This window comes from Dromiciops gliroides, chromosome 1 (genome assembly GCF_019393635.1).
Source record: "Dromiciops gliroides isolate mDroGli1 chromosome 1, mDroGli1.pri, whole genome shotgun sequence".
Lineage (NCBI taxonomy): Eukaryota > Metazoa > Chordata > Mammalia > Microbiotheria > Microbiotheriidae > Dromiciops > Dromiciops gliroides.
The window spans coordinates 34,775,740-34,796,044 of NC_057861.1; the positions used below are offsets into that span (position 1 = coordinate 34,775,740).

Here is a 20,305-nt window from a genome sequence, read left to right on the forward strand (position 1 = left end):
CCAAATTACATTTAAAAACAAATTTTAACATCGATTTTTTTAAAACTTTGTGTTTCAAATTCTCTTCCTCTCTCCTTGACCACCTCCCTTTAGGAACTCAAGCAATTCAATATAGAGCTCAAAATCTTACAAAAAAGAATGTTGAAAATTATCTTTGCATGTAACTGGAAAAAAATACTATTAAGATTGAAAAAAATATGCCTCGTGATATCTTGGAGCTGTAGGATTCTAAGCCACTGACCATTTTTTACTCAATAGAAGGTGATCTATCTTGGTAATATGGAAGGAAATGTGGGGCCCAAATTTAATATATGGAGCATTAATTGGGTGACTCTCCGAAATATTGGGGTCCCAGAAATAATGAGGGACCTCTAGGTTCAAAGTTCCCTCCCCTCTGAACTGCCCTTTTAGATATTTCTCCCAGGCCAATAAGAAAGAAGCCTTATAACTTCTTTTCCACAAAAGGATCAGATTTTATTACTTGGGAATTAATTAAACAACCAGGGTGAAATTAATAAAAAATCAAAGATAAGGAAATAGGGAAAAAGAAATACAGATAAATTCTCCGAACTCTAACCTAAGTCTATACAATCCCCAGATTGTTTCCAATTAAGCCAATTCAAAGGAATGCAGGGTTTTTGTGTTCACTCACCACACCTGGGACATCTGCTAGTTTCTCACATCACAGGGAATAACGGAGCGTGCGTTCTGGAAGTGACTCTAGCCTCCCCTCAACTAGTGTTCAATCTCCCTACCCCAAAAGGGGAGATCATTCAAAAATTGCCTATGGAGAGTTGTCCTTCTGACCTCAGTAGCATATGTAACTTCAGGGTGGGCCAAGTGTGGCCCCTCCCAAATGAATCAGCTAAAACTCCAATAATTTTTACCACCGAAAGAAAGAAGGAGGGAAGGAAGAAGGAAGCAAGAATAAGTACCTGCCAAGTGCTAAGTGCATGCATTACTGAGAAGTGACTAACAGAAGATTTTCCTGATAAAGGAGGGGAAGACTTGTGTCCCTTAATTTAGGCAACTATACTCATTTACTTTAATCTCAGTGTACATCAGAGATAAATTAAAGGATAATTATTCGTTTAAAAAGAATGTTTGATTTGTTCTTGCTAAAGCATTTATTGCTGATTTAGATAGTGAGCTTCCCAAGTGTGCTTAAACCTTTTGATAGATAAACGTTTTCTTGTGGCTTACCTGAAACAGTTCTTATTTAAGATAAGGTTGTTTATTTTTTAATTTAAAAATTTTTTTTTTAGGGAGGCAATTGGGGTTGTGACTTGCCCAGGGTCACACAAGCTAGTAAGTGTTAAGTGTCTGAGGCCGGATTTGAACTCAGGTACTCCTGAATCCAGGGCCGGTGCTCTATCCATTGTGCCACCTGGCTGCCCCACAGAAGAACACTGGTGGCTGGAATCATATTATCATAACCTGTGCGAAGCAAGGACAGAATGTGCTGCTGCTTCTTCTACAGTTTGGGTGTCTATTCCATAGCTCTTTGGCAGATTTAAGCTTCTCTCTGGTCATCCATGAATAATTAACCTCTTCTCTTTTCAGGGGAAGGCAAAGAGGAAATTGTGAAGGTGACTTTTGGAGAGTTAAGACAGCGCGTAGCTTTGTACGCTGCAGCTATGAGGAAAATTGGAGTGAAAACAGGAGACAGGGTGGTTGGTGAGTATTCCATGTGCTTGAGGTCCAGGTGGGCATGTCCTGAGGATGAAGTGCGCTGGGCCTAGGGCAGGCACTTAGTAAACTGGCTTTCCGTCTTGGGCAGAAATGTACCTTTGTTTTGGAGAGAAGAGCAAAGCAGCCTTGGTTGATCAGCCTGTAGCTCACTGAATATTTGGCTTGTGTGGGACCTTGAAGATCATCTGGCACAGGAATTTGTGGTCCAGGTCAGGGAAGAAACTGCTTGAGTTTATGCAGTTAATCAGTGACAGCCCTGCTTCTTGGACCTATGTCTTCTGACCTTCAGTCCAATGCTTTTCTGTTGCACCACATTGCCTTTGCAGATGACAAAAGCCGATTTAGTTGAGGATGTTCCTGCTCATTAGACTCTGAGTTCTCTTCTTTGTCCTTTCAAAAGATGAGGGGACTAGTCCTGGCTTACCTACTAACTACCTACCCTACATTGTCCAAGTCTTTCCCCCACTTAGGTGCTTGGTTTCCTCACCTGTAAAAGGCAGGAATTAGATTATTTTTCTAATGACTGGGATTAGCCTCTAACAAGCCTATGGACATCGATCTAACAGTGTTAGGAAGAACTTTTGGGTTTGTGGCTCTTTGGAGCTTTTTTGAAGGCAGGAGCAATTAATTTTTCTCTATACTTGGTGCATACTAAGGCATCTTTTAGATCAGTGTCATGTGTATTGTAATAGTTAACAAATATTACTGAAGGATGATACCATTTAAGTTAGTCTGTATCCATGGATGTTAGTGGCTTGCTTTCTCCCTCCCACACAATCCTTCCTCTATCTTCTTTCTCTGTACCCTCCCACTGGTTGGCCCATATACCTCTGTGTATGCCTATCTTCCCTTTGCCTCTTAGAATCCCTCTCTTCCTTTAAGAGGCAGCACAAGCATTGTCTTCTGGGTGATGCTGTAACTTACTGTGCCCTCCATCCCAGGCTACCTTGTTTTTTTTTTTTTTTTTAAGTGAGGCAATTGGGGTTAAAGTGACTTGCCCAGGGTCACACAGCTAGTAAGTGTCAAATGTCTGAGGCCAGATTTGAACTCAGGTACTCCTGACTCCAGGGCCGGTGCTCTATCCACTTCGCCACCTAGCCGCCCCAGGCTACCTTGTTTTTAACTACCATTCTTCATGTAGCTGCAAAGGTAAATCTGATCATACGTACTTCCCTACTTAGTAAGTTATTACTTAACTCTTGCCATTAGAATCAGATAAATATCTTTCTGCCTTTTAAAACCCTTTCTAACCAGGCTCAGTTTACCTTTGGAGGCTCATTATACATCTCTGCTTGCTCTCTTCAGTTGTACCAACTCTCCTTCTTGCTGTTCTTTACCCAAGACACTCTGTTTCCTGTCTCTGTGTCTTTATACCGGCTGTCCCTCATTCCTGGAATGGGCTTATTCCTCCCTTCTGCTTCTTAGTTTCCCTGATTTCACTCAAGGTTTAACTCAAGGCCCACCTTTCCTGGTCTCTCCAACTGTTAGTGCCTTCCTTTCTGACATTGCCTTGTGTGTATCTCATATGTGTCTAGTTATTTTCTTGTCTCCCCAAAATTCTTTGGGGGCAGAGACTGTTTTTACGTTTCTTTGTTTCCTCAGTACCTGACATATAGTAAGTGCTTTATAAATGCTTGTTGCCTGCCTGACCGCCAGGACACTGATTTGAGGCTTAGAAAGTAGAAAAGCCAGCTGTGAAGAAGCTGTGTGAAGAGGCCAGAGGGAGAGTGCACTGATGGGAAAATCTCAGCTGCTTTTATGGGAACTTGCTGATTGGAAGAGAGGCTGTTGCTTTGCTGATTGTCTCAAGAAAAGGCTGGACAAGTTGTTTAGATGTTCTTTGGAAGAGAGTTGAATTCTTTTGCTGTTTGACTTCTATTGGCCTTCAGTGCCCGCTGCAACTTGAGAGAGAAGAAACCTCAGAGTTACCCAGTTGTTCTCTTCTCTCTCTAGTTTGGAAGGGAGATCCAGAGGGGAAAAGGCAAGATTTTGCTGTGAGAAGAGACTTGACTGGCTGAGAGCTGGTTAGACTAGGCAGAAACCTGTTTATTGAAGAGCTGGTTGGGCTTGTCTTCTTGATTGCTTCCCTAGTTTTACAGTTCTAGGCATTGTTCAGTCGTTTCAGGCGTGCCCAGCTACCCTTGGTGGCCCCATTTGGGATTTTTCCAGAAGAGCTACTAGAGCAGTTTGCCATCTCCTTCTCCAGCTCGTTTTACATGTGAGGAAATGGAGGCAAACAGGGTGAAGTGATTTTCCCAGGGTCACACAGCTAGTAAGTGTCTGAGGCTGGATTTGAACTCAGGTCTTCCCTGATTCCAGGCCCAGTCCTCTATTCACTGTGGCACCTAGTTTCTCTGGCATAAGGGAAATATATTCCCTTTTATATAAGCATAACAGTTCTTCAGCACCCTGTTAAGGGTAATTGTGAGTTAAAAGAACGTGTCACTTCTTTATCTGCTTGAGAGCAGAAGAGAAGTGGCTTTGCCCAGTTGGAGAGAAATTAGGAGCTGACAGGAAACGGCTAGTGGAGTGGCTTCATGTGATTTGGATTGTTCTTGAAGGGACTAAAGAAGGGAGAGCTTAAAGTCCAGTTGTGAGGTTCTCTAAGAAGTATGTTTCCCCATCCTGTGCCTCCCTTCTACATGTCTGTAATTGTGTGCCCACCCTTCCTCATGGACACTATGTGCATTGGTAGAAGAGTGTGACTCAGGTTTATGGTGAACTCTGTTGTACTGATTATTCATTTGCCTTATATTGAGTGACAATTTTGTAATGATTATTTTTCCTTTTGCCTTAAGTATATGTTTTATGTTTGAGTTAATGGTGTTGGGGGCAGCTAGGTGGTGCAGTGGATAAAGCACTGGCCTTGGATTCAGGAGGACCTGAGTTCAAATCCAGCCTCAGACACTTGACACTTAGTAGCTGTGTGACCCTGGGCAAGTCACTTAACCCTCATTGCCCCTCCAAAAAAAAAAAAAAGAGTTAATGGTGTCATTGGTGATCAAATTTGTGTAGATGGGAAACACACCAATGAGGATTTGGGAGCTACATGCTAAGTAGTAGGAGCGTATTCTCTCTCCATGACAGGGTTATTCCTAGAATCCTGAGAGAGTTTAAGCTGTAGTAAGTAATGTGGCATACCCTTCTTGGGAACCCCAGACCTACTGCTATGAGGGCAATTTGGGGAGAGCAAACCAGGCTAAAGAGAGTGAGAGTAGATTCAGTGCCATGCCCACGTACTATAATGTGTTAGCTCATTTGGAATTGGTTGGGGGTACTATTTACATTGCTAGGGGCCCATGGGTATCCACCTGTCACAGGGATCACTAAAGCAAAAACATTTTTTGGGAATTTTTTTGAACAGGTCATTTTTTTGGGTGTGTTTTCCATTACAAATCAGACTGTTTTCTGTGAGACAGTTTTGATTATTTGGATATTAAATATCAATCTTTATTGATTTCTCATACCTATATTAAGTATGGAAGTTAATGTGAGCAATCCAGATATAACATGTTTAGAGCACTGATACTTTAGCAATCCAGATAGAGCTACATAGAAGACTCTTAGCTAAGGGAGTAGCACCTGCCCTAATTGCTAAAGAAAGATATTGAAACTATTTTACAAGAGTATATTGAAAATGCAAGGAGATGCAAAATACCCAGACTCATAAGAAAGAATATCCTTTTGTTTTCTGTAAATTACTTGAAGATGTAGGCCCTTCTGAAATTCCTAGTGGGGCTCCCGAGACTGACTGGAATCTGATCTTAATTAATGAGATAAATTATTATTAAATATTAATTAATTACATTAAGCTTATTAAATAATGTATTATATTACATATTATCTGGTGATAAATCATTATAATTAACTTGGAAGAAAAAGCCATTTGAAGTACAGGATACAGTTAAAGATATTAATAGGTTTCCCTACACCATAGAATATAATATTCTATAACAGTGGAACCATAGGTCCGAGCTAGGATTTTTTTAATGGAAGGAGCCATGTCCCCCTGAGCAGTGCCACGGGACATTTGGATCACTAGCATTGTCAGTTATAAGAATGGTGACAAGTAGATATCCATGGTTTCCACAGTTAATTGCCTTTTTTCAAGTTTCATTTTATGCTTAGTTTTTAGAAGGCAGCATTTCTAATGGAATTATTAAATAGGCCCTTCTTGGTTTTCACCTCCAGTTTTAGCCTAAATCTGTGCCCTTCTAGAATCTGAGTTAGAACTGTCTTAAGGGATGATCTCGTACAACTCTTACCTGAAGAACAATCCCTTTTATAGCATTCCTGACAAGTGGGCATTTAGTCTCTGCTTGATGACCTTTAGTGGTGTGGAACTTGTTATTTCCTCAGGCGGCCTGTTCCACTTTTGGACAGTTCTAATTCTAAGGGAATTGCGCCTTGTAGCTTTCCATCCTGTGGTCTTGGATCTACTGTCTGGGCCCAAGTTTGTACAAATCTAATTTTTCTTCTACAAGACCACAACCTGTCTTGTTCTGTTGGAATCTTCTTTTTTGGCTAAACATCCTTACTTCCTTGTGCTGCATGTACTCTAGTTCCATTCTTCCTCTGCATATGCCCAAGGGCCAGTGAAGATAAATAAAGAATATCTGAAATTATAATTTATAAAGGTTCAGTTTAGGAAAAACCCCTCATCATCGCATTCACTTTCAGGAGCATGTTTTTGGTAAGTGGAAATGTCTTGTTTTCATGGACAGGTTTTCAAGATTTTGTACCTCCATCTTCTCAGATGCATTTATTATTTGTAAATAGGTACAGCCTTTACCTTGAAGGAGCTTCTCTTCAATTAGATATAAAGAAGGATACACATAAAAAACTCAGTAAATACAAAAATGCTTGCTTGTTTTCCTACTGTCTGTCTTTGGGAAATCCAGGTTTCTTTTTGCTTGACTTTCATCCTTACAATACTAGAGAAGAACAAGGAACCATTTTGGAGACTTGGAGGAAAGTCAGTAATCCTGGGACTTTTCCCTTTGGGCCTTTAAATATTGAATTTTTTTGTGGGTATCTAAAGAAATCATTTTAGGTAAAATTTGTGTTAGGAAAGATGGAAGGAGAAGGTATATCTGTGAGAGGCAAGAAGTTCCAAATTTAACAGGTAGCACAGAAGCAAGCATATAGTAGGTATAATAAGAAACATGTCTTGTTTTGTTGATTATTGGTTTCTGGAAGGAAATAGAGAATTGGGCTATTTCTCAGAGCAGGTCAGGTTTTTTTTCAGGCCCCCAAACCCTGCTTTTCTTAGGGCCATTCTAGTTAGTATCTTTTGTGTTTAAGACCCTGGTTTTCATAGAGCATTGTTATGCTAGAAGCAACTTCAAGGTGAGTGTGTTTGCAGTGGCTGTATTTAATTTGTTTCAGGGACTGAAAAGCATCCTATGAAGTAAAGTTAGTAGTATGGTGGGAAGGCAGGAGGACTGAGCTAGGTGGTCAGGAGACCTTGGTTTTAAAGTCACCTTTGCCACCGACTGACTCACTGTGTGCAAGTCACATCACTTCTCTAGGACTCACTTTACTTTTCCTTAAAGCTAGGAATTTGACTGACATCTTTATCAACTCTGGGGTTCTGTGGGTCTGAACTTTCCCAGTCCTTAAAATAATGAAGAAAAAAGGAATAAGAAAGAAAAATTCCTTCTTAACCGTTCATAGGGTCTGTATTACTTCTTTCTACCTTGCTCATGGAGAATTCTGGCATTTAAGTTAAGCATACCGTAGTTTTACTATTTGTTTTCTTTGGCTTCATTATAAATATGATCTTTCAGAACTGTGTGTTTTGGGTGAGGGGGAAGGTTTACAGGAAATGAATGATTCCTTGTGTTGGGAAATTTGCTTCATTTTACTCCCTTGCCAGAACAGGGAACCAGATGATTTAACAAAAAAAGTCAAAGGAAGGTATTTATTCTGTTTATCATTGAAATAGTATGAAATAGTTTGGGAAAACTTATTCCAGGTAGTGTTATTTAGGTCAATCATATAATCTACTTCATAAGGAAGGACAGACTCCTGCCATTTTTTAGTCACCAAGAAGCCAGGTAGGTCTTAGAAGACCTTCCCTGGACTGAATATTGAACAAGTATCTTGAGTAGCTGCTTCCTACTTGTGAGCTAAGTGAACTTTCACATTGGAAAAATGTAAACTTGTGGGTGGGTCCTAATTCACTTTCAACCAGTGGATTCTTTTTGGGGGTAAATAGGAGGAGTGTTAGTACACTGGTTTTCTTTGAAGTATACAATAAAATATGACAGTAAAAAATATAGGTGACTCCATTGATTAGGAAGTAGTTTAACAAATTGTGGCATATGAATGTAGTAGAATAATCCTATACCACAAGAAATAACAATTATGAAGAATTCAGAACAGCACGGGGAAGGTCTATAGAAATTGATGTAAAGTGAAATAAGCAGAACTAGGAAAATTATATCTCACTGTAAATGGAAGTATAATAAGAGAAAACTGAATACTTTATATTGACCAAGCTTAGTCTCAGGAAAGAAGGGAGAAAATGCACCTCTTTCCTCCCATTGTGTGTGTGTGTGTGTGTGTAGGGGATTGTGGGTAAGGACTATGGCACATAGACACAATTGATTTGTTGGTTTGGTTCTTCATCTTTATTATAAAGGATAGTTTTCTGGCCAGGGAAGGGGACAGATAGTATATATTTAGAAATGAACGTGATATAAAAACAAAAGGCATCAGTAACTTAAAAACAGGTGATTCAACTGGCATTGAAAAACAGGCCAAGGGGGCAGCTATGTGGCACAGTGGATAGAGCACTGGCCCTGGATATAGGAGGACTTGAGTTCAAATCCAGCCTCATTCACTTGACACTTAACTAGCTGTGTGACCTTGGGCAAGTCACTTAACCTCAATTGCCCCCCCCCCCCCAAAAGAAAGAAAGAAAGAAAAACAGGCCAAGTTTATCTCCAAGTAACACCTTTGTTTTATTGATTTGTATTCACTCCAGTTCTGACTGTGGAAATAGCATCTGAAATGATTCCTTAACTCTTTTTGGCCATAGCTCTCCATTTGTGGCTCCTTAGCAGACCTGTTTGCCAATGCAGCAGAGATGACTTTTGTGTAGTCTGTAGTCATGTGTCCTGTCTTTGTTTCAGGTTATTTACCAAACAGTGTTTATGCGGTGGAAGCAATGCTGGCTGCAGTGAGCATCGGGGCCATTTGGAGTTCTACATCCCCGGACTTTGGAGTGAATGTAAGCACCTTTCTCAGCTCTTTATTCTGGCAAGGAAGACGCCTGCTCAGTTCAAACCTATGTCTGTACTGACACCTTGTGGCCACTGAAGGGCAAGCAATTTAAAGTCATATAATTTATCTTCAGTTGATGGTTTATTCAGTTCCTCACAGGGAAGGAATCTAAAAATGATGTTGTGGGCAGGGGCAGGAACACGGACACTTGGTACTCACTTGTGGGTGTAATGGCTGAGCTATGGCTGAGCTATGGCTGGCTTGGCAGTAGGAGGACCACAGTAGATTCTTACCTTTCTTATTACTGGTTTTAGAATAGCTAGAGAGAACAAGCTAGAAGGATTTTTATTCTCAATTTTCCTCTTTTAAAAAAACATTATTTATTTTAAACATTCTTTTCTTTCTAAATTGTTGTGAGTTCCAAATTCTCTCCTGCCCTCTCCCTCTCCCTACCCACTGAGAAGGCAAACAATAGGATATCAAGTATATATATGAAATCATGCAGAATATATTATTAAAACAAGAAAAATAAAGTGGGGGAAATTATATTTCACTTTTACTTAGAGTTAATTAGTTCTCCCTCTGGAGCTAGATAGCATTTTTTTTCTTCATGAGCCCTATGGAATTTTCTATGATCACAGTAGCCAAGTCTAATGATGACAGGTGGTCATCATTACAATATTGCTATTCTTGTGCACAATGATCTCCCAGTTCTTCTCACTTCACTTTGCATCTGTTCATATAGGTCTTCTCAGGTTTTTCTGAACCCATCCCCCTCATCATTTCTTATAGCATGATAGTAGTCCATCATAATCATTACCATAGCTTGTTCAGCCATTCCCCAATTAAAGGGTATCCCCGTAGTTTCCAATTTCTTGTCACTACAAAAAGAGATGTTATAAATATTTTTATCCATATAAGTCCTTTTTTTTTCTTTGATCTTTGGAAGACAGAACTAGTAGTGGTATTGCTGCATCAAAGGGTATGCACAGTTTGATGGCCTTTTGACCACAGTTCCAAATTGCTTTCTGGAATGGGTGGTTCAGTTTACCATTCAATATCCCCTCTAACATTTATAATTTTCCTTTTCTGATTAGCCAATCTGATAGCTATGAAGTGATACCTTAGAATTGTTTTAATGTGCATTTCTCTAAGCATTAGTGCTTTAGAGCATTTTTTGATTTGACTATTGACAGCTTTGATTTCTTCCTCTGAAAATGTCTATATACTTTGACCATTTATCAGTTAATGAGTGGAATCATGTTATTTTTTTCTGCTCCCCCTTAATTTAGCCACTCTGAATATCAAAATTATATACATACTGGTTCTTTAAAAATGTTTTTACGGACCAGATTTAAAAATGAGTGGACCGGGCAGCTAAGTGGCGCAGTGGATAAAGCACTGGCCTTGGATTCAGGAGGACCTGAGTTCAAATCCAGCCTCAGACACTTGACACTTAACTAGCTGTGTGACCCTGGGCAAGTCACTTAACCCTCACTGCCCTACCAAAACAAAAAAAAAATGAGTGGACCTATCAAGGTTCCTTCCTGGCTTTCCTACACTATCTTCATCAGGAGCTTTACGGATAGGACTGATGTTAGATGAGGAAAGTGAAGCAAACAGCACTAGGTGACTTACCCAGGGTCACACAGCTAGTAAACATCTGAGGTCACATTTTAACTCAGGAGATGAGTCTTTCTAACTCTAGGTCTGGCACTCTATTTAGTGTGGCACCACTTAGATGCCCCACCCCTCAGTGACTTTGATATTTTTACATAGTTTATTTCTTCTATATAATGTAACATCCTCGAGCGGACCTTTCATATTTGTCTTCTTTTCCCCTGTGCCTAGCACAGTAGTCAGTTAATAAATAAATACTCACTCTTTGGTTGATTGATTGACAGGACAGTTGAAACTTGAGTTACTTTGAATTGTTCTGGTACCATCAATAGTTTTTCACCCAAGGGGGCAGCTAGGTGGTGCAGTGGATAAAGCATCGGCCCTGGATTCAGGAGGACCTGAATTCAAATCCGGCCTCAGACACTTGACACTTACTAGTTGTGTGACCCTGGGCAAGTCACTTAACCCTCATTGCCCCCCCCTCCCCCAATGTGATGTGTAGGTTCTTTGAGTCATGGCATTCAGATAGTTCAATGATTCTTAATTTTTTTCTCTTCAAATCTTTTTTCCAGGTCAGTTCTTTTTAATATATATGAGATATCTTACATTTAATTTTTTTTTTTTTTGGTGAGGCAATGGGGATTAAGTGACTTGCCCAGGGTCACACAGCTAGTAAGTGTTAAGTGTCCGAGGCCAGATTTGAACTCAGGTACTCCTGAATCCAGGGCCGGTGCTTTATCTGCTGCGCCACCTAGCTGCCCCTTACATTTAATTTTAAAAAATGTTTTGACTTTAACATTTCTAGTTGTCCTTTGGAGTCATTGCCTTCAAATTGGTTTATTCTAATTTTCTCGAAGTTTCTTGCTTGGGCAAGGTTTTGTGCCTCTTGTGCCAAGCTGTGAACCTTTCCAGTTCTTTCTTTCATAACTCATTTCTTTCACTTTTTTCTTCTAGTGCTCTAATTTCATTCATAAAAATATCATTAAACTTTTTTTTTTAAACTCTGGGTTCATATCTTCCAGGAATGCTACCCGAATTTGTGCCCAAGCCATGTTTCTCTTTGAGGTACTGTTTTTAATTTCCTTTTTGCAGTTGAGAAAACAGGCAGATAGAGGTTAAGTGACTTGTCCATGTCCACAACTAGCAAGTGTCTGAGGTTGGATTTGAACTCAGGCAGCTAGGTAGCACAGTGGAAGAGTGCTGGGCCTATAATCAGGGAGACCTGATTTCAAATCCAGCCTTAGACACTATCTGTGTGACCCATTTGCCTGTTTCCTCATCTGTAACATGAGCCGGAGAAGGAAATGGCAAACCATTCTAAGCAAAGTGGGGTCACAAAGAGTTGGACATGACTGAAACGACTGAAGAATGAACTTCCTGACTCCAGTGCTCCATCAGCTGCGCCACCTCGCTGCCTCTAACACCTTGAGGTAGTAGAGCATTGTGCTCTTCCAGGATCCTCAGGTCAGCTCAGGCTGGGACCTACCAGCTTGCATTGCTCCCTTGGCAAAGTCTGATTGCTGCCCCTTGGTGTAAGACTTGAGAGTCCCCACCACTGCCAGCCAGCTAGGGAGCCGGGCTGGATCTGAGGGACAGAACTACAGGCTCCCTTTGATCTGCGATTGCTGCCTTCCTCAGGCTTCAGACTGGGCTAGAAGCTGGAACCGAGATTCGGCTTCTTTTAGCCTAGAACCTACGGTAGCTCCTTACCTTGGAATGTCATCCCTCGGCCCAGATTCCCTTCTCTAGTCTGCCTGAATCTGTGACCTGGACTTGGGTAGTGGGTGATAGAGCTGCCGGTTGGCTCCTGTCTTTGGCGCAGAGCCCTAATAGGGGTCTGAGGCTGTTCCAGTATGGTACTGGAACCTCTACTTGCCCTGGTGCACCTCTTTCCCCTGTGCACTGGAGTGCTCCATAGGCCAAGCCCCATCCCCAATGTCTGCAGACCTTCCTGCTATCTGCCAATGCCTACCTGGATAGGAAAACTCACTCCCTGCGACTTTTTCTCTATCACCATTCAGTCTGATACATTTTCTAGATCTGTCTAGAGGGAGGGGCTTTGTGTGTGTGTGTGTGTGTGTGAGTGTGTGTGTGAGTGCTTAGCTCTACTGCTTCCTGTGACACCAGCATCTTGGCTTTGTCCTGGATTTATCTTTAATTTGAACAAGAGCTTTGCAGAGCATTGGGTTGCATCTCTTATTTTACTAAGTGACAATGTATGACCTTTTTCCTCCTCTACTAATTTCCATCCTGTGTGAACTTGGATGGCTCCCTTTACTCGTTTAGTAAAGTCATGAGTGACATTGACCCCTGGAATTCATAGGATTCCGTTTAGTTATGAAGGGAGTGAGTGTCTGCTGGGTCTGGAGACGGTGAGCAGGTGCAAATCATGTCTTTTTTATGGCCAGTCCTCACTTCTCCCCTCTTTGTCCCTTTCACCCAAGGTTCTCAGATCTGCCTGGGCCTGACCGTAGCTGCTCTTTTTTCAAGGTTTTCAGGGTGCGCCATATTCTCAGCCTTCCCGAGTGTGCGCTAGGTGGCAGCACTGCTTTACTGTATACAGAGCCCTAGTTTGGGGTAAGGACAGTCTGCCTGCCTGATGAAGACATTGTACAGCTTGCAGTGGCCAATTTGTCACTTCAGAATTTTCTCATTAGTCAGAAAATGACAGTGATGAGCACCTTCTTCCCAAGGTGATTTGCTCTTTCGTCTGGAGAAAGAGCTTTCATTTTGCTCGTATGAACCTGTGTCTGTCCTTGCTTAGAAGCCATTACTTTTACTGTCCAGCTCTATTAAGTTTTTATTTTTACATCTTTCTCAGTCAGATTTTACCATAGATGGCTCTTTCTTCTTGATCTTCATAGAGTCAAAGCCTAGGCAGCTGGGAATTCAAAACAGATTTCAACATTATCACAGTTTCTCTAAGATGCCTGTTCTTAACTCACGAGTTTGCTGAATTATTCCAAGAAATTAGGAGGAGAGGTCATTCATTTGGTCCCACAGAAAAGTATCTGTAGGTAGGGACAGGGTACATTAAGGGCCCTCTCCATGTTTGGGTACCCAGGTCTGTAGAGTGAGTATTCCTGTTTCCCTCTATTTCTTCTGTAGGGAGCCCAGAATTTCTCTGGAGCTGGTAGGGGTATCATTCCAAGGGTCCCTCCCAGCCCTCCAGTGACCCCAGTGAAAAAATGGCTGCTTCCTCGCCTGTGTCCAGGTGAGAGCAAGACACACCAATGGGGTCTCTTGTGGGAGGGGTGAAGCATTGGCAGCTCTTCCTTCCCAGACAGGCCTGATGTACTTTGGGATGTGAGGGGTGTGGAGTGGGGAATGGAGAAGCCATAGTACAGCTTTTCTTACTTCCTCAGTTGTTTGAGCTGCTTGGTGCAAATGACTGGGCATTTCTTTGATGGTGATGTCTCCGGGCATGTCTTGTTTTCCCCCAGGAGAAGATTTGGAGCTTCTAGAATCAGGGACTGTTTTCATTTTGTCTTTGAATAGGAGCACCTGGCACAGTGGCCGCCATGTAGGAGGCACTTAATTAAATGCCGATAGAATTGTGTGAGAAGTCATGTGTCTGACGATCATTGGGTAAATAACAAGGCTGAAAGAAATAACAGGAGTGCTTTAAGTTGTTGTTAAAACACTTGGATCCGCCTTCCCTGGTTATAGTCCAAAGTGGAGTAGAACCAAGAGGAAGGACATAGAAGGTGGCAAGATGGGGTGCGGATCCTTGGATGGATTGTCGGCAAGGAAAAGGGAGGCCTTTCAGGACACCCCCTGTCAGGCCAGCCCCCATTGGTGCAAAATCTGAGAACCACAAGTGAAAGGGATGGAGATGAGAAGAGAAGTGGAAGCATGGGAGAGAAGAGGGATGAGTGGAGGACAGCACCTGCAAAGAGGGGGGAAGGCGGGGTTGGAAGATGGGAGGAGCTGTTTGGGGGGGATTCCCTCTTGGCTCTTTTCCTGGCTGCTTCTGCTTGGAAACTTCTTATCCTGTTCCAGTTATTTGATGGCAAACTTCTGAGTGTTAGGTAACTGAGGAAAAAATACCCATTCCTATGTCTGTCCTCATCAAAAAGCATTTAAAAATAAATGGTAGTGTGAGTTCTGCTCAACTCCTGCTGCCAGACCTCCCTGTGCTGTGGAGGGCCCCTGGTTTTTAGAGGCTTGGTTTGTGGAAAGTAAGCTCTGGTAGGTCCTGGACAGGCTTCAGGTAGGGACGTGCATGTGCTGGACTGTGCCCATCATATGAGGCCCTACCTTCCTGGGTTTGCAGAGTCTCACCTCCAGGTGGGCAGTAAGTTGATACATTTTTTGGCCACAGCAACTCTAGAAAACCATTGTCAAGCTCTGTATAGTGGGGTGACAGGCTTCATTGGAGCTGCATTCCTTACATTGACAGGATCATGGATGGCATGTGCTATCATGCGAGGTGTGCACATAGGCCAGTAAGATTGAATGGATGCCTGCACCCCTCAGCTTAGCACTGTTCGGATTTAAACCAAACCAGTGTTACTGGGAACCCTGCTATACTTCTTAGGAGCTAGGGATGGTCGAACCAGGAGCAGAGCTCAGTTCATTTCAAGAAACATCAAGATATTAGGTCTCCTAAGATTCTTAAGGCACTCAGGTCTGAGGAATATTGGATGAAATGTGTATCATGAGAGAAGCAGCAATTTGAATACAATTCTAGCCATTAAAGATAAATCTAGTTGAGATTTCTACTTGTTCTAGTCCAAAAGGTTGTATCTGCTGATGTTTTAATAGTCTGCCTTCTCATGCTTTTAGCAATTTAGGAAAATCTGCTCCTCGTGTGGAACACAGCAGAACTCAATAAAGATGCACTCGCTGTAGTAAGGGCATCATAGACAAGGAAGAACAGGGAAAATACCTGATTTTTCAGTGAATTATGGGAGTGAGCTTTTTGACTCACTGGCATATTACAGTGCTGAATGTTTAAATAATTGAACTGAGGTGATAAAACTTCCTTTTTCCAGGATACTTTTAATACATTTTTTGTTTCTTGCTGTTGAATGCCTTGTTTGAATAGGAGTTGAATGCATTTTGAAGAAATTTATTAAAACACAGAAAGATTTGCTTTTGAAATAGACCGTCTCTGGAAACCATATTTCATCCTGTGGTAGCACATGGCAAATGAACACTAGAATTTGATGTAAGAAGACCCTTTACTTAGTAGCATACTGATTCAACTCTGGCAAATAAAGGATTCCATCTTCATGTAAAATGAGCTCAGGGAGCAGCCAAACACAGATGGCCTGTCTGTCTTTTACTAGGTGTCCCCTGCATAAGAAGATTATGGGGGACACCACCAAATGGGAGGTAAAGCCCCTGCCCTACAGGGCTTATCATGTATAGTGGAGGAGATCCGACTGCTATGGGAAAGCCTACTCATTCTTCCTGGCCCAGCTCCAGGAGGGCTGCCTTGGAGTTACGAAGCATTGACTGATTTCTTATCTTAGTTTTATTGGAAAGAATGTCCTTCAATTCACTTTAATTTGCAAACGTGCCATGTGCGGGGCATCTAAAGACGAACATGATACAGTCCCTGCTATCCACTCAGGTCATCAGGCCTTTAGGAAGTGCCTGCTATGTGCCAGACATTGCTAAGTGCTGGGGATACAGAGAGAGTTGACAACAACAACAGAAACCAGTTGCTGCTTCTTTGGGAGATCCCAGTCTAATGAAGAGCTAAGGAGCTGCTTCTTTTCCTTCAGCCTCATATTTGTGTAGTTCTCCTCTACAGTGCCTTTTGTGGTGTGAAAGTGATTCTGGGGGGCAGCTACGTGGCGCAGTGGATAGAGCACTGGCCCTGGATTCAGGAGGACCTGAGTTCAAATACAGCCTCAGACACTTGACACTCACTAGTTGTATGACCCTGGGCAAGTCACTTAACCCTCATTGCCCTGGGGAAAAAAAAAAAAGAAAGTGACTCTGGGTTCTTGAAGGCCAGGCCATTGGAGTGTAGGCTCTGGCAGATCCAGCCAAGCTGCAAAGACTTCATGCAGAGGCCCAGTAATGGACTGTGCCTCTCCCTGGGAGCCACCTTCCTCACCCTAGGAAGAGCCATGATTCAGGGGTTGAGGGATTTCTGTGGTGGCATCATTGTGTGTGCATATGTAAATGTTCATGTGACCATATGAAATCTTAGACTCTGAATGCTCCAGCTAAACTTATATGGACAGACCATCCGAGCGTTGGTTTAAAAGGAACAGAAGCAGGGAGGGAGAAGGGGAAATTGAATTGGTGATGTAGGCACCGGAGAAATAAATAGCAGGAATGAAAGGATCTCTACTCTCAAGGGGTCTGTATTCTAACAGGGGAATGACATACTCACATATATATACATGCACACAGACAGACATACACATATACACATGTATCTTTATAATATATAATAAAAGAATAAATACAAATAAATGAGGTAGGGAAATACAAGGTAGGAAGGAGGGTGGGCACTAACAGTTGAGGGATCAGTAAAGGTTTTATATAGATAGTGGTGATTGAGCTATGTGAAGAAATCAATAGGTATCAAGTGCCTCCTATGTGCCGGGCATTGTGCTGGGCTCTGGAGGTGTAAGTACAAAGAATGAAACAATCCCTACTGACGAAGCTTACATTCTAATGGGAGAACAAGAAGTACATATACAAATAGTTACAGTCTAAGCATGTAATGAATCAATGCAAATGCCAAATCTTCATGCTGTTTTATGCTTTTGTAGTGCAGCTGGGTGGCTCAGTGGATATGGGGCCTGGAGTCAGGAAGACTGTCTTCCCGAGTTCAAATCTAGCTTCAGACACTTAATAGCTGGGTGATCCAGGGCAAATTATTGAACCCTATTTGCCTCAGTTTTCTCATTTGTAAAATGAGCTGGAGAAGGAAATGGCAAACGACACTAGTATCTTTGCCAAGAAAACCCTAAATGGGGTCACAAAGAATTGGACAAGACTAAAATGACTGAACAACATGCATTTCCTTGTCTGTTTCTTTTTATTTTAGAGACAATGTTTTTGTCGTGCAAAAGTTTTATCATATTAAAAGCATCAGTTTTGTCTTGAATAATTTTCTTCTATTTAATAATATTTTTTCTCCTCTCTCCAATTGAAGTAGAGCATTCATTTTTCTTCCATTTAAATTTTTTTTCTATAACTCTTCCATTAGGACATTATTGTCATACGTGGTATGAGAGTTAGACATTGAACCCTGCTTTTGGTTGTGATGGTCATTCATTCCCTGGTTTCCCAGAAATTTACTGAATAATGTCTCCAGTCCTCAATGTTTTTATAATTTTGAGTTTTTTATACATAGATATTTTATGTTATCTAGGTTTTGTTTTTCACTATATTGTTCCATTGATCTATTTTAAAAAGTGTTTTCTGCCTTTTTTCCTCTCCTCTGTTTCTCCTTTTTATTTATTATTATTACTATTATCATTATTAATTATTGCCAGTCTGTGATTTCATTAGTGCAGGGAACTTCTGGGTGGGAAGACTTTTAACCCTATGCAGATCTGTAACTTTCTGATTTCAGAGAGTTCCCTGGGGCACTGAGAGGTTCGATGAGGCTTGCCCTGCCCTGTGGGTGGCCCAGGCAGGATTTGAATCCAGGGCTTCCTGATTCTGAGGCCAGTACTCTGTGTGCTATGCCAGTCTATCTCACGATCAATTTTGATAATTACTGGTTTATGTTACTCTTTAGCATTTACTTATTAACTTAGTGGCTTATGTGTTTTTCGTCTTCATATCTAAATAGTGCTTTGATTCTTTTTATAAGATCCTAGAATTTTTTTTTGTTTTGGTAAAGCCTTGTTCATACCTTTTAATCATCCTATCCTAGTTCTCTTTGTGTTCTATGGATATACAGGAATGCTGATTGTAACAGACCTAATTCTCCTCCTCCTCCAATCCTAAAATTAATGACTAGGGATTTTTCCCTTTTAAATGATTAATGGTGTCTTTCTTCTTTTCCATCTCAGGGTGTACTGGACAGGTTTTCTCAAATTCAGCCGAAACTCATCTTCTCTGTAGAAGCTGTTGTATATAATGGCAAAGAACACAATCACATGGAAAAGTTGTACCGGGTTGTTAAAGGTATCTGTTTTTCTTGGTTGTGAACTACTAGAGTGAAGTATTCCAGCACCTGTTTGAATGGGATTAGGGGAGTAATTGGGTTTTTCTCTTCTCAAAAGTCATGGAAGAGATGGGGTGGTGTATGATTGAGGCTCTAAATTATGTTGTTTTAAAAAATGGCAGTATGATGTATTATCTCCTGTCACGGAAATCACAGAATTTCAAGGGTGAAGGTACCTCTGTGGTTATCTTGTCCAATTTAGACTCCCAGAAGAATCTTATCTAAAACACATCTGACAAGGGGTCATTCAGCTTTTTCTTGGAGCCCTCTCATGAGAGGGAGCCTGCTACCTCCTGGGGTAGCTTTTAGATGGTTCTGATTGTCAGGAAATTTTTCCTTACCTCAAGTGAAATTTGTGTCTTTGTAGCTTCTCCCCACTGCTCCTCATTTTTCCCATTGGGATCCAACGAGTTTAATCCATCTTTGAAATGATAGCCATTGAATATTTGAGGATTGCTGCCATGACCCTACTCAGTCTTTTGTTCTCCGGACTAAACGTCTGTCCTCATATGTCGTGAGCTTGAGGCCCTTTACCATCCTGATCACCCTCTTCTGGATGCTAATACTAATTAATAATGATAATAATAATAAGGATACTAATGTTCCTTCCTAAAATATGGAGGCCATAACTATATAAAATGCTGCAAATGTCCCTGAAAAAGGCAAAGCACAACAGGACTTTCCTGCAAGTTTGCCTCTTAATAAAACTCAAGAGGTTGTGTAGTGGATAGAGCGAGCACTGGACTGGATAGATAGAGCCAGGAAGACCTGCCTCAGACATTTACTAAGTCATTTAACCACTTTCTTTCTCAGTTTTCCCCATTGCAAAATGGAGATAATAATAACATCTACCTTCTAGGGTTTTGAGGCTCAAATGAAATAACACATGAAGTGTTTCGCAAACCTTAAAGCTCTTATATAAATGCTAGCTGCTGCTGCTGCTGCTGCTGCTGCTGCTGCTGCTACTATCATTATTATTATGGTCTTTTGGGCTGCCCTGTTACACAAATCCATTCATTGGAAGCTTGTAGTCCCCCCAAAACTTCAGATCTTTTCCAGACTAACTTGTCTAACCTACTTTCTTCACCTGATTTTTAAAAAATCATTTAATACAAAAATCCAACCAAAATCTCCTCAAAAAAATATAATACAACATCCCCAAGAAACTTCACTGAAGAAGGTAATTTTCTTCTGTTTTCTGTTTCTTTGACAGAAGGGCTGGGATACCTAGATAGGAATAACTCAGGTTCCTTATGATCACTCCAACAACCTGAATGTCCATTGTTAGAGGCCTTAGTGGCTAACAGAAATACTGTATCATCACACCTGATACTTAAGTCACTTTTTTGAACCCAAGTATGAGATCTGAGGTTTATCCCTGTTACAAGCTTTCTGATTGGCTCCATCACAGCCTTCTAGCCTGGAATTAACTGACATGGCCATCCCTCTCTTATATCTCTTTAAGCTTAAGGTCAGCTGTATATTTGGCAAGGATGCCATCAACACCTTTATCCAGGTTGTTTATACAAATGTTAAACAGCCCATGACCAAGCAAGATCCATGGAACACTTGGAAATTGCCTTCCAAGCTGACCCAGAACCATTCATGATGACT

General features: G+C 41.3%; 1 protein-coding gene across 1 annotated transcript in view; it reads left to right on the forward strand.

Annotated features, from left to right (window-relative positions):
* The window catches only part of AACS (acetoacetyl-CoA synthetase), an 85,316-nt gene that overhangs the window by 14,246 nt on the left and 50,765 nt on the right, over window positions 1-20,305 (forward strand). Inside the window, exons 4-6 of the mRNA XM_044004179.1 lie at window positions 1,564-1,677; window positions 8,832-8,929; window positions 18,537-18,651. Of these exons, the coding sequence (XP_043860114.1) occupies window positions 1,564-1,677; window positions 8,832-8,929; window positions 18,537-18,651 (327 nt within the window). The remainder of the gene's footprint in view (window positions 1-1,563; window positions 1,678-8,831; window positions 8,930-18,536; window positions 18,652-20,305) is intronic.